A 14,798-nucleotide genomic window follows, 5' to 3' on the forward strand; every position below is an offset into this window, starting at 1 on the left:
TTACTTAGTTTTGAATCTTGGCTCCATCCTCTACTGGATGATGACCTTGGGCAAGTTCCTTGCTCTCTCAACCAGTTTCTTTAGCTGTCGAATGGAAATAAAGTGTATGTTCTAAGTAGTTTGTGGTGACGAGTAGCCAATATCTTGTGTGCAATACTTTCTGCACTTAGGAAGTAAATGCAAGCTTAATGATAATGATCAGATGACACAGACAACAACTGCTTACTGGGCTCAACTTGTTTTTGGTAAACAAATGTAAAAACACATAAAGAAAACTTCTCCGCTTACTGACAATAAAGTATTTAAACATGCTGGTCTCTGGGAAAAGGAAGAATATGTCTTTGGACAACAAAAATCCCAAGTCATTATTTTTCCTTGAGAGGGCAATATACAATGTGAGTGTGCTGATCATAGTAGTTTGAGAATTTCTGAACTGAAAAAGATTTTAGAGTTTAGTTCATCCAACAAGCTAGAAATTCCCTCTCCAACATTCCCGATGGGTGTGCAGCCAGCACCTGTCTTCCCATGTCTGTGTAATGTACACGTTTGTATATGTTTAGGTGAGCAGCAGAGCTGGTTTTGTTTTGCTGTTGTTTTTCTTTACACAGTTATTTATTCTGTGATTTTCCCTTAAAATGTATGTGGAAATACATACACTACATTTTAATTTAAAAACCCCAATGTGACAGTTAAAAAAATGTATTTTAAGAACCCACCCACTCCCCCATTTTGCACGACATAAATCTGTTATAATCATTCATGTTTAAATTGATCGTTCCTCCAGTGGACAAATCTACTTGGAAATTTTCTTCTTTACTTGTGATCTCCAGCAGTCACCTAAATCTTAAGTCGAGTATGAAAACAGCCTCAAAAATGTTGCTTTAAAAATTGATCTGTACTTTGCAATCTACATTTTAAAAAATATCATGTTTCTTTTATCACTTCACTTCAAGACAAGGCCTCTAGATCAGTCATCTCCAATCTTTTTGGCACCAAGGACCAGCTTCATGGAAGACGGTTTCTCCAGGTTTGGAGATGGAGGCAAGATGGTTTCAGGATGATTCAAGCATATCGCATTTACTTTATTTCTATTATTATTACATTGTAATATAACATACAATAAAATAATTATACAACTCACCGTAATGTAGAATCAGTGGAAGCCCTGAGCCTGTTTTCCTGCAACTAGATGGTCCCATCTGGGGTGACGGGAGATGGTGAGAAATCACCAGACATTAGATTCTCATAAGGAGCGTGCAACTGAGATCTCTCACATATGCAGCTCACAGTAGGGTTTGCACTCCTATGAGAATCTAATGCTGCTGTTGATTTGACAGGAGGTGGAGCTCAGGTGGTAATGTGAGCGATGGGGAGTGACTGTAAATACAGATGAAGCTTCACTTGCTTACCCACCACTCACCTCTTGCTGTGTGGCTCAGTTCCTAATAAGCCATGAACTAGTTCCTGTCTGTGGCCCAGGGGTTGAGGACCCCTGCTCTAGATAACTCCTTCCCACCCTCTGCCTGCTAGATTGCTGAAATTATGGAGCCACCATTCCTATTCCTGCTAATCATCACATGACTGCCCCTCCAGCTGATGAAAGGGATAACTGAGCTGCACCTTGAAGAAAGGCATCATCAAAGTGCTCTGAGATGCTGTGGAAAAACCAGTGTGGTTGTTCTGCAAGAAATGAAACAGAATGGTCATATGATCCACAAATTCCACTTCTAGGTATAGACTCAAAAGAATGCTAAGCACCAACTTAAACAGATGTTTGTACACCATGTTCATAGAAGCATTATTCACAAAAGCCAAAAGGTGAAAACAACCCCAATGTCCACTGATGGATGAATGAATGAATACAATGTGGGACGTACATACAACAGAACAGTGTTCAGCCTTAAAAAGGAAGGATTCTAGGTGGGGAGGGATAGCCTGGGGAGAAATGCCAAATGTGGGTGAAGGGGAGAAGGAAAGAAAAGCACACTGCCATGTGTGTTCCTACGCAACTGTCTTACATGCTCTGCTCATGTACCCCAAAACCTAAAATCCAATAAAAAATTAAAAAAAAAAAGGAAGGATTCTGATTCTCTGTAATAATAATAGAATGATATGGATGAACCTTGAAGACATCATGCTAAATTAAATAAGCCAGTCACAAAAAAACAAATATGGTATAATTCCACAGACATGAGGTACCTGGAGTAGTCAAATTATAGAGACAGAAAGTAGAATTGTAGTTTCCAGGATGTGAGGGGAGGAGAAAATGTGAAATTACTGTTTAGTGGGCATAGAATTTCAGTTTGGGGTGATGAAGAAGCTCTGGAGATGGGCAGTGATGGTAGCTGCACAATGGTGTGAATGTACTTAATGCCGCTAAATTGTACATTTAAAAATGGTTAAGGTTGGGTGCAGTGGCTCACACTGTAATCCTAGCACTTTGGGAGGCCGAAGCAGGCAGATCACGTGAGCTCAAGAGTTCGAGACCAGCCTGGGCAACATGGCGAAACCCTGTCTCTACAAAAAAATTAGCCAGGCCGGTTGGCATGCGCCTGTAGTCCCAGCTATTTGCGGGGCTGAGCAGGGAGGATGGCTTGAGCCCAGCAGGTCGAGGCTGCAGTGAGCAGTGATCAAACCACTGCACTTCAGCCTGGGTGACAAAGTGAGACCCTGTCTGAAAAAAATAAAAAATAAAAAGATGGTTTAAATGGTAAGTTTTATGTTATGTGTATTTATTTTACCGCAATTTTAAAAAGTGTTAAGATTATAATGAATATACATAACATGCAATACCGCTAGCATGCAGTAGAGGGCGGATGGGGTTTAAGCTTTACAGAAAAACTTTATTCATTCAGCTCCTGCAGCCAATTCTGACCCTGTCAACGAATCATTCACACACCTGCAGCTCTGCTGTGACAGTGCAAGCCCGGGGTAAGAACCTTAGCTTTGTTCGTTGTAACTCTCATGGAAAAGACATAAGGGCTGCATGGGTCTTTTCTAAAGAGGAGATAATTTGAGCTAATATAGAGGGGAGGTGAGTAGAGTTATTTGGATTTTTGGAGTTTATTATTTTATCTAAATTAATGATTTGTGGATCTGAGGAATTTCTTGAGGGTGTGGGTTTCTTTTCACTGATTGTGGATCAAACCTGGTCAGTCCTTCTATCCAGATTGAACGGTCCCAGGCATTGTGGCAAGTTTTCTCTATCTCTTATGTCTCCATGGTGTATGTTTGCCTCTGCTGGATAAAACCTTTGGCTAGTTAAGGCGTATTTCTTGCTCCTGTATCCCGTTGAAAAGTTCTGCCTTTGTGTTGCCTGTCTAAAAGTAGGGGCAGATCTGAGGGATCTTGTAGAACGCAGTTCTTGTTTGGTTTCCTTCAGAAGTGGACAAAGAGGGCCATGGGTTGCTGTAAAGAAGAGGACGGTTAACCACCTGTGGGTGTTTGATTTCTTGAAGAGCTTTCTCCCAGACCACCTACACTGAGCTATTAATTAGGAATGCATGCACTTTGAGTTTGACTCCAATTCTTGTGAACTTACAAATTTCCTAAGAATATATACACATGTAGGCAAAGGCTCTTGAACTTCATGGCGCCTAGCAGAGTGTCCCATAGCAGCTGCATGAAGCTTCCAAGAGAGGTGCATGGGATGGGAAGGGAGGAAGTGGCCGCCACAGCAGGTGATCAGGTCAATGGATTCAACCTTGGTGATTCCGTCCTTAGGATGTGATTACATCCTAAGCTACCTCATTTCAAGGCTTAGGCGCCTTCCATTTGGGTTTACCTACCATCCAGGAGGGACCAAACAGGTCTGAGTTCAAATCTCTGCTTATTCACTGGTCATCTTGGGCAAGTTATTTTACCTCTGGGCTTTAACTCCTCCATCTGTAAAATAGGAATAATAATGGTTGCCATTTTGTTGAGTTGTTGAGGGATGAAACAAGGTAATGTGCAGAAAACCCTTAGCACCATGTCAGACACATAGGAAGTACTAAAAAGAAGTCATTCTTACTCTTAGGTTCCAAAGATCATTCAACGTTCAATAGGCTCTTAATCTCTTTTCTATTTCTTTATATCACTGGGAAAAGAGAAATTAGATGATTAAATATTCTTTGGCAAAACACTAGTTGTCATTTGATGATGTCTTTTGACTTGACTTTTAAATTATAAGCTATTAAAGTTTTATTAAGGAACGTCATTCTCTGTTTTTTACCTGCTTTTGGCATAGTAGCGGGAATATGATATTAATATATACACATAGCATTTATAGAGGACATCTTTCATCGAAAGTTTATGTCCTACTTTTAGGTTGGGCACCGTGGCTCATGTCTGTAATCCCAGCACTTTGGGAGGCTGAGGCGGGTTGATCACTTGACGTCAGGAGTTCAAGACCAGCCTGGCCAAGATGGTGAAACCCCATCTCTACTAAAAATGCAGAAATTAGCTGGGCATGATTGGAGGTGCCTGTAATCCCAGCTATTCGGGAGGCTGGGGCAGGAGAGTTGCTTGAACCTGGGAGTTGGAGCTTGCAGTAAGCCAAGATCGTGCCACTTTACTCCTGCCTGGGCAACAGAGTGGGACTCAGTCTCAAAAAAAAAAAAAAAAGGTTTATGTCCTACTTTTAAAATTGCTTTAATGAGGCCAGGCACAATGGCTCACACCTCTAATCCCACCCCTTTGAGAGACTGAGGTGGGAGGATTGCTTGAGGCCACGAGTTTAAGACCAGCCTTGGCAACATAGTGAGGCCGTGTCTCTATATAAAAGTTATTTTAATAAAATGTCATAATGCATAAGTATTGCCTGAGAGATAGGACCTTTATTATTATTATATTAAGAGAAGTTCAAAAGGAGTTAGTTCCCCTTCCATTACAGTCCCAGATAAGACTGTGGTATTGGGCAGGGGGAAGAGGTCGGTAAGAGATAGAAACTCTGACATCTCAGCCCAGAGAATTCCAGATAAAGCAACTGGGTTAGATTCTGCTACATTATTAAGGGGCCATGGCTCTAAGACCTACAAGCTTAAAGTCCATTGCTACAAATTAAGCACTCTGTGAGTTGATAACATTAAAACACCTTTGTCAACCTAATGATTATAACTGCCAGGGTCCTGCCAAGCCATAATGGAGCCTGAGGCAAAAGAAAGAATCAGTAATACTGATCCTGTCTTTATGAAAAATTTTGATATTTTGTTCAACATAGATTTTTGCATTAATTTCCTTTCTTTTTTCTCTCTCTTTTTTTTTTTTGGAGACGGAGTCTTGCTTTGTTGCCCAGGCTGGAGTGTAGTGGCACAATCTCGGCTCACCACAACCTCCACCTCCTGGGTTCAGGTAATTCTCCTGCCTCAGCCTCCTGAGTAGCTGGCATTACAGGCGCACACCACAATGCCTCGCTAATTTTTGTATTTTTAGTAGAGACGGGGTTTCACTGGGTTGGTCAGGCTGGTCTTGAAATCCTGACCTCGTGATCTGCCCGCCTCAGCCTCCCAAAGTGCTGGGATTACAAGGAGCCACCGTACCCAGCCTCATTTTCATTTTTAAAAGTATTTCATGTGAACATTTTCTTGATTACTGAGTTCCTTGGCATCCTCTTAACATTTATGCCTTCTTTGACTCACCTGAGTCTTGACCTGATAACTGCCACCATTTATTAAGCGTGACATGCTAGGCATGGTACTAAGTGATTTATGTACATTGTCTTCTGCCTATTCACAAGCCCCATTTTACAGATGACAAAACCGAACCTTCCAGGAGTTAAATAAATGGTCCGATTACATAGCTAATGAATGGTTAACATTGGACTTGAACGCAGACCCATCAATCCCTAAAACCAGACTCGTTCTTTAACCATCATGTATCAGGAATTCACAACATAAATGCATTCATTCAACACGTACTTATGAGAGCATATTATGCATCGTGTTGTGCTAATGATTAAAATGTTGAAATTCATACCTATATGCATTCATGCACTCATATGTGCATTCAACAAATAGTTAATGAGCATGCACCACGTGTCAAGCACGGTTCTATGTTCTGAGGATACTGAAGTGAACAAGACAGACAGTGATCCTGGGAATGAGTGGAGAGGGGACAGCTGATAAACAAATGAACGGAAGTTTATCTACTAAGATGTCATTCAGAAGAGATCATGAATGCACAGAAAATTGTTTTCTGCATCTAGTGGCTTGGAAATTAAGATATTCTAAAATTTAACATATAGTTTTAAGAAAACAGAAAGAAAATATAAGGTTCATCATTATACATTAGATGCTTTGAACACAATAATTTGAGTAGTAATTACACTTCCATGCTGCAGTTGTAAACTGATTTTCTATTAGAAATATTTAAAAGTAGATGTAGAAAACTTACTCTAAAATATACAACAGTTCAAAAATCTAGCAGAAACTAAGTTAATTAAACAGAACATTCACCTGGTTTTTTTTGATAATTACAGTGTGTTATATTTACATATTAATGCAATATAATATTTTAGTATATATTACACTCTGGGAATCACTAAAATGTGAGCAAAGAAAAATATGGCCAGAGGCATCTTAAGTCATTCGACCATGTTTTTAAATCTTGGTGTTTTGAGAAGTCTTCTAATTGTGGTGACCTTACCAAAATTATTGCTTTTTTCCAAGATGTTTGAGAGCACTTACCAGAAACAATAGTTTACAAAATATAAAAATCATATAATCAATGTGGGTAATTAATATTTTCACCAAAGAATTCTCCAAGTGTGTACAGTTAAGGGAGTTCCCACAAAGAATCTACGCTCATATGTGTTCTCAAGATCAGATATAAGATGCTCTCTCTCCTTCACCAGTGTCAGCAGCTAACGGAAAACTCAGAAGTGGCCCCTCTCACTCCCTATTCTCCATAGGTTTTCTGGAATTTCTTTACTTCAAGAAAAAAACAGACTTGGGAAGTTTCTAGAGAGACAGAAATCCAGATGAGAGAGAGGTAACATTCTAAGTGGCCTTATGTTTTGATTCTGCCCCAACTTTGTTATCCTGCCATGTTTGCGTGCATGCCTGTGGGGGGCTATGCCCATCACCTCCCCTGGTTCCTGACCAGCCTCTGAGAATGATGGGAGCATGGCAAGCACAGAGACATGAGACGTCTCTCCACCCTATCCTCTTTCTGCTGAGCATGCCTTTTGGTCCCTCTGTCTGTCTATGGGAGTGGAAGTGGAGGGTCAATGTGTAACAGACACATACAAATGGAAGCAGAAAAACTCCCACACTAACATCACCTGCCCTCAGTGCCTTCGGAGTGCCCTGTGTGGGGAGACGTAGAGTTGAATTGTTTACTAATTTGAAGTTATCTAATTTGAATAAGTTATCTAAGTTTACTAATTTGAATCTAGCCACTTCTCTCCACTTCCACTGAAACATTCTGGCACAAGTTACTCTGCAGTGTCCCAAGGAGTCTTCCCTGCCAGCCTCCTGGGTCCCAGTCCCTCCCATACAGTGCACTTTAAAATGGATGTCAGAACTTGCCCCTCCTGGACTCTAAATCCGCTGCTTTCTTGTTTCAGTCAGAAGAAAATTGCCAAGTGCTTTTATTTATGTTGTGGGAGAATCAAAACATAAGGCCACTTAGAATGTTAACCTCTCTCTCATCTGGATTTCTCTTTTATTTATTTCTCTTTTGATTATGTTGTGGGAAGGACCTGGTGGGAAGTAATTGAATCATAGAGACGGGTCTTTCCCGTGCTGTTCTCATGATAGCAAATAAGTCTCACAAGATCTGGTGGTTTTATAACGGGAGTTTCCCTGCACATGCTCTCTTGCCTGCTGCCACATAAGACATGACTCTGCTCCTCATTCGCCTTCCGCCATGATTATGAGGCCTCCCCAGGCATGTGGAACTGTGAGTCATAACATAGAAATGTATTCTATTGTTTCCAGTCTCTCTTTTTTTACCCTCTCTCGAGAATGTAAGCTGTGTAGAAACAGAAATCTGTTCCCTGGTACCTAGAAAAATTTCTGGCAGAGTAGGTACTTAATAAATATCTTGAATAATGAATACTGTAAAAATGTTAGTTCTCCAGCTACCTCTGTGTTATGTCTAATCAAGTCAGGTGAAGCCTGACATGTTTCCCGTTGTCCTCAGAATTCTATATCCATGGTTTCCTCATCTATCAAATGGGAGTAATAGTATTTTCCTCACAGAGTACAGTGATAAATAAATGAGATAATACACACGAAGCAATTAGTGTGCATCTTGGCACATTGAAGTCTAACCTGAAAGTTTTGATTCTATGCCATAACTGAATTCAACAGCTGAATATCAAGAGCTTTGAATTCAACAAGAAGTTAAGATATTTATAGTTGTCTAATAACAGACCGAAGATTGTAGCTTGGTATTCACTGGCAGATCTCAGACTTTTAGATCTTTCTCTTTTCTTTTTCTTCCTTTTTTTTTGAGACAAAGTTTCACTCTTTTTGCCCAGGCTGGAGTGCACAATGGTGCGATCTCCACTCACTGGAAATTCTGCCACCTGGATCCAAGCGATTCTCCTGCCTCAGCCTTCTGAGTAGCTGGGATAACAAGCATATGCCACCACACCCAGCTAATTTTGTATTTTTTAGTAGAGATGGGGTTTCTCCGTGTTGATCAGGCTGGTCTTAAACTCCCTACCTCAGGTGATCCGCCTGCCTTGGCCTCCCAAGGTGCTGGGATTACAGATGTGAGCCACGATGCCCAGCCTAGATCTTTCTTTTAATGACTTTGAAACCATGCCTTTCTGTGAGAAAACTGGAAACATGTCCCATCTGGAAATTGTTTTTTGACATTATTACTATTAGTTGGCAGTGATCCAGATTGCTTTTGCCACCAACCTGAAGACATATAGAGGCAGAAGGATAGGAATCATTCCGTTTGTTTCATGTTTTGGAACTTCCGTGTATATAGGTAAGTGCACTAAAGGTCAGATATTAGCTCCAGGGACTTTCTGTATCCACAAATGCAAAAAATGAGGGATAACTCCATGATATCAAGTCAAAGGCTCACAACATCTGGTATAATAAAACAAATTACTTTCAGTTGTCTTGAAATCTTCAGGCTATCAGTGATGTGAGGGAGGGTGTTGAGTCTGACCTGAAAATGCAGTTCTTAAACAGATGTACGCTTCATTGAGAAAAGATACTATTAGTGAAAAGGGACTATTCATTTGATGGCCTTATGAGAGCTAAATATTGCATTTAATTTTCTATTGCATTTAATTATGCTGCTTCTGTCTGAGAATCCTGGCTTGCCTCAACATTGGAGACACGGCACAGTAACCAGCTTGGAGACATATCAGCCAATGCTCTAAGATCAAGTCGAAGACCCAACATACAGGTCGGGACCCTATTCCAACCTCTTGGTGTATATAGTCAGATGTTGGCATTTTTTTTTTCACAAATAAAAATCCTACAGGATTTAACAAACCAAATAAAAACCTAACATTATATACTGTCTTTTTAGGGTTTTGAGCTCATCTTCATCATCCATAGGAGGAAATCAATGGTAAAATCCTTGCAAATACAATGAGACTCATCGGAAACATTTACATATTTTGTAGTATTGTTATGACAGTAGAGGGTGAGGTTCCAGAGCTGCCAGGAGAAAGGGAGCTGATGACCAACTGCTCCAACATGTCTCTAAGAAAGGTTCCTGCAGACTTGACCCCAGCCACAACCACACTGGATTTATCCTATAACCTCCTTTTTCAACTCCAGAGTTCAGATTTTCATCCTGTCTCCAAACTGAAAGTTTTGATTCTATGCCATAACAGAATCCAGCAGCTGAATCTCAAAATCTTTGAATTCAACAAGGAGTTAAGATATTTAGATTTATCTAATAACAGACTGAAGAGTGTAAGTTGGTATTCACTGGCAGGTCTCAGGTATTTAGATCTTTCTTTTAATGACTTTGACACCATGCCTATCTGTGAGGAAGCTGGCAACATGTCACACCTGGAAATCCTAGGTTTGAGTGGGGCAAAAATACAAAAATCAGATTTCCACAAAATTGCTCATCTGCATCTAAATACTGTCTTCTTAGGATTCAGAACTCTTTCTCATTATGAAGAAGGTAGCCTGCCCATCTTAAACACAACAAAACTGCACATTGTTTTACCAATGAATACAAATTTCTGGGTTCTTTTGCGTGATGGAATCAAGACTTCAAAAATATTAGAAATGACAAATATAGATGGCAAAAGCCAATTTGTAAGTTATGAAATGCAACAAAATCTGAGTTTAGAAAATGCTAAGACATCGGTTTTATTACTTAATAAAGTTGATTTACTCTGGGACGACCTTTTCTCTATCTTCCAATTTGTTTGGCATACATCAGTGGAATACTTTCAGATCCGAAATGTGACTTTTGGTGGTAAGGTTTATCTTGACCACAATTCATTTGACTACTCAAATACTGTAATGAGAACTATAAAATTGGAGCATGTACATTACAGAATGCCTTACATTCAGCAGGATAAAATCTATTTGCTTTTGACCAAAATGGACGTAGAAAACCTGACAATATCAAATGCACAAATTCCACATATGCTATTCCCTAATTATCCTACAAAATTTCAACATTTAAATTTTGCCAATAATATCTTAACAGACGAGTTGTTTAAAAGAACTATCCAACTGCCTCACTTGAAAACTCTCATTTTGAAGGACAATAAGCTGGAGACACTTTCTTTAGTGAGTCGCTTTGCTAACAACACACCCTTGGAACACATGGATCTGAGTCAAAATCTATTACAACATAAAAATGATGAAAATTGCTCATGGCCAGAAACTGTGGTCACCATGAACCTGTCATACAATAAATTGTCTGATTCTGTTTTCAGGTGCTTACCCAAAAGTATTCAAATACTTGACCTAAATAATAACCAAATCCAAACTGTACCTAAAGAGGCTATTCATCTAATGGCCTTACAAGAGCTAAATATTGCATTTAATTTTCTAACTGATCTCCCTGGGTGTAGTCATTTCAGTAGACTCTCAGTTCTGAACATTGAAATGAACTTAATTCTCAGCCCATCTCTGGATTTTTTTCAGAGCTGTCAGGAAGTTAAGACTCTAAATGCAGGAAGAAATCCATTCTGGTGTACCTGTGAATTAAAACATTTCATTCGGCTTGAAACATATTCAGAGGGCATGATGGTTGGATGGTCAGATTCATACATCTGTGAATACCCTTTAAACCTAAGGGGGACTCGGCTAAAAGATGTTCATCTTCCTGAATTATCTTGCAACACAGCTCTGTTAATTGTCACCATTGTGCTTATCATGCTAGTTCTGGGGTTGGTTGTGGCCTTCTGTTGTCTCCACTTTGATCTGCCCTGGTATCTCAGGATGCTAGGTCAATGCACACAAACATGGCACAGGGTTAGGAAGACAGCCCAAGAACAACTCAAGAGAAATGTCCAATTCCACACATTTATTGCATACAGTGAACATGATTCTCTGTGGGTGAAGAATGAATTGATCCCCAATCTAGAGAAAGAAGATGGTTCTATCTTGATTTGCCTTTATGAAAGAAACTTTGACCCTGGAAAGAGTGTTAGTGAAAATATTGTGAGCTTCATGGAGGAGAGTTACAAGTCCATCTTTGTTCTGTCTCCCAACTTTGTCCAGAGTGAGTGGTGCCATTATGAACTCTACTTTGCCCACCACAATCTCTTCCATGAAAATTCTGATCATATAATTCTTATATTACTGGAACCCATTCCATTCTACTGCATTCCCACCAGGTATCATAAACTGAAAGCTCTCCTGGAAAAAAAAGCATACTTGGAATGGCCCAAGGATAGGCGTAAATGTAGGCTTTTCTGGGCAAACCTTCGAGCTGCTCTTAACATTCACGTATCAGCCACCAGAGAAATGTGTGAACTACAGACATTCACAGAGTTCAGTGAAGAGTCTCGAGGTTCTACAGTCTCTCTGATGAGAACAGACTGCCTATAAAATCCCACAGCCCTGGGGAAGTTGGGGACCACATACATTGTTGGGATATAAATTGATACAACCTTTATGGTGGGAATTTGGCAATATTTGTTAAAATAGAAAATGGTTATAAACTTTATATCAGTTTCTGGAAGGATTTCTAAGAATGTATCCTATAGAAACATCTTCACGAGTTTATAAGGGCTTATGTAAAAAGGTGTTCATCCCAGCATTGTGTATATTCATGAAAAATGGAAAACATCCTCATGTCCACAAAATAAGGTCTAATTCAATAAATTATAGTATATTAATGTAATACAATATTACATACCACTAAAAAGAAGCTCTATATTTACTGATATGTAAAAATTATATTAATGTGTTATAAACTATTAGGTTGGTGCAAAAATAATTGTGTTTTTTGTCATTGAAATAAAAGTGTAAAGAAATCTATACCAGCCGGGTGCGGTGGTTCTTGCCTGTAATCCCAGCACTTTGGGAGGCTGAGGTGGGCAGATCACAAGGTCAAGATCGAGACCATCCTGGCCAACATGGTGAAACCCCATCTCTGCTGAAACTACAAAAAGTAGCCAGGCGTGGTGGCACACACCTGTAGTCCCAGCTACTTGGGAGGCTGAGGCAGGAGAATTGCTTGAACCCGGGAGGCAGCAGAGGTTGCAGTGAGCCAAGATTGCACCACTGCACTGTAGCCTGGCTACAGAGTGAGACTCCATCTCAAAAAAAAAAAAAAAAAAAAAAAAGAAATCTATGAAATCTATACCAGATGTAGTAATAATAGTGGTTAGGGTTGGGAGGTTGGATTACAGGGAGCATTTGATTTCTATGTTGTATATTTCCAAAATGTTTGAATTGCTTAGAATGAATGTGTATTTCTTTTATATGTAGAAAAAACAAATAAAGATAATTTTTAAAGCCTACACATCCTACTCATTTGGCTTGATTCTTCTTTCTGGTCTCACAGGTCACAGTAAGAAAATAAGCACTCCTGAAATATAATTTTTGCAAAATTATATTTCAGAAAAAAACACCATGTCACTTTCCTGGTTAGAAACATAATGTATGGCTTAAACACATGATTCAGGAAGAGAATGTCATGCTCCTTTAAGATCTGACACCAATCTCCTTTTGTCTCCTTGCATCTTCCTTATTTTTTATTTCTAGAGACTAGCTCTTGCTCCGTCACCCAGGCTGGAGTGCAGTGGTGCAATCATAGCTCACTGCAGCATTCAGCTCCTGGCCTCAAACCATCCTCCTGTCTTGGACTCCCAAAGTGCTGGGATTACAGGTGTGAGTCACCACACCCAGCCCCTCCTTGCATCCTATCATTGGGCCCTATGGAGCTACTGGCCCTACCCCAGAACTAGAACTTTCAGTGTTCTTCAATGGTTCCAGAGCCTAGATTTTGCACTGTGCCTGCTGTAATGCCTTCCCCAGTTGGGTTTGTTCAGGAAATCTTATAGTTCCCTCAGGACACAATCCACATGTCGACTTTTCTTTGAAATCTTCCTCAGTCTTTCCCCTAAGCATGATGCTTCTTGATTCTCTTCCACACTTTGGACATATTTCTATCGTCAACCTAATTATGTACATTTTAAAAGTTTCTGTTTTTCACTAGACTATGAACTCCTCAAAGGCTAAGACAGACTTACACCTGCCCTTGTGTCCGCAGCAGTCCCTGGTTCAGAACTGGTGCTCAATGAACATTTATGGAATGGACATTGGCTTGGCTAGAGGAGCTTAGTGGGATCTCAGCTGGCTTAAGGATAGGTAGTGGAATTTAAAGGAATACTCTGAGAAGCTGGGCAGGAAGAGCAGGAATAGGTTAAACTCACGTAAAAAGACAGAGAATCCAGAATTGAAGGATTCCTAAGTAGAGCTCAAGTCATGTGAAATTGCCAAAATTTGGTTGCTCTTGACCTAGAAAAATATCTACTTTTAAAAATTTCATTCCATCCATATTATTCAGGGTTCTCTAGTGGGACAGAACTAATAGGGGATATATATATATATATCCCTTATATAAACTCCCTTTTATATGTAAATATATATTTACTCCCCTTTATATATATTTTTTATTTTTATTTTATGTTTATTAAGGCGTTTTGGCTCACACAATGACAAGGTCCCACAATAGGCTGTCTGCAAGCTGAGGAGCAAGGAAGCCAGTCTGAGTCCCAAAGCTGAAGAACCTGGAGTCTGGTGTTGAGGGCAGGGAGCATGCAGCATGGGAGAAAGACGGAGGCTGGGAGGCTAAGCCAGTCTAGTTCTGTCATGTTCTTCTGCCTGCTTTTTTCTAGCCACACTGGCAGCTGATTAGATGGTACCCACCCAGATTGAGGGTGGGTCTGCCTTTCCCATTCTACTGACTCAAAGGTTAATGTCCTTGGCAACACCTTCACAGACACACTCAGGAACAATATTTTGGGTCCTCAATCCAATCAAGTTGACTCTCAATATTAGCCATCACACCGTCTACCGAGACTAATCTAACAAGTTAAAACTGGATTCCACATCTAATTTATTTTCTTATACTTTGTGAGCTTTTGAATTCCTCATGCTAGCGGTTATTTTAAAAATTGTTTTCAAGAAGGCCAACCAGAGAATACAGGGAGGGGACGGGGTGTCGATCTAGAAGCTAGGTTGTGCTACCATTTGGCCAGTAGCTGGAGTTGAGGAGCTAGAGTCCAGCAGCCTGAGTGCTGAGCATCTCGCTTTCTCCTCCCCGGTGAGCCCATTGTCTGTCTGGAAGAAGGGGAAACCAAAGGAAACCAGAGTGGAGTGGGGGCAGAGCATGGGGAGGGTGCCTTTCCTAGCGGAACA

General features: G+C 40.2%; 1 protein-coding gene across 1 annotated transcript; it reads left to right on the top strand.

Annotated features, from left to right (window-relative positions):
- Positions 1-9,259: 9,259 nt before the first annotated feature.
- TLR10 (toll like receptor 10) lies at positions 9,260-12,895 on the top strand. Its single transcript, XM_017970624.4, has 2 exons — positions 9,260-9,354; positions 9,481-12,895. The coding sequence occupies exon 2, from the start codon at positions 9,543-9,545 to the stop codon at positions 11,976-11,978; it is 2,436 nt and encodes an 811-aa protein (XP_017826113.2). The 5' UTR covers positions 9,260-9,354; positions 9,481-9,542; the 3' UTR covers positions 11,979-12,895.
- Positions 12,896-14,798: the final 1,903 nt, after the last annotated feature.

This window comes from Callithrix jacchus, chromosome 3 (genome assembly GCF_049354715.1).
Source record: "Callithrix jacchus isolate 240 chromosome 3, calJac240_pri, whole genome shotgun sequence".
In the NCBI taxonomy this organism is placed as follows: Eukaryota; Metazoa; Chordata; class Mammalia; order Primates; family Cebidae; genus Callithrix; species Callithrix jacchus.

Bases quoted from the DNA above. Each gene is read 5' to 3' on its own strand.
- TLR10 (XM_017970624.4), top strand. From the start codon at position 9,543: ATGAGACTCATCGGAAACATTTACATATTTTGTAGTATTGTTATGACA.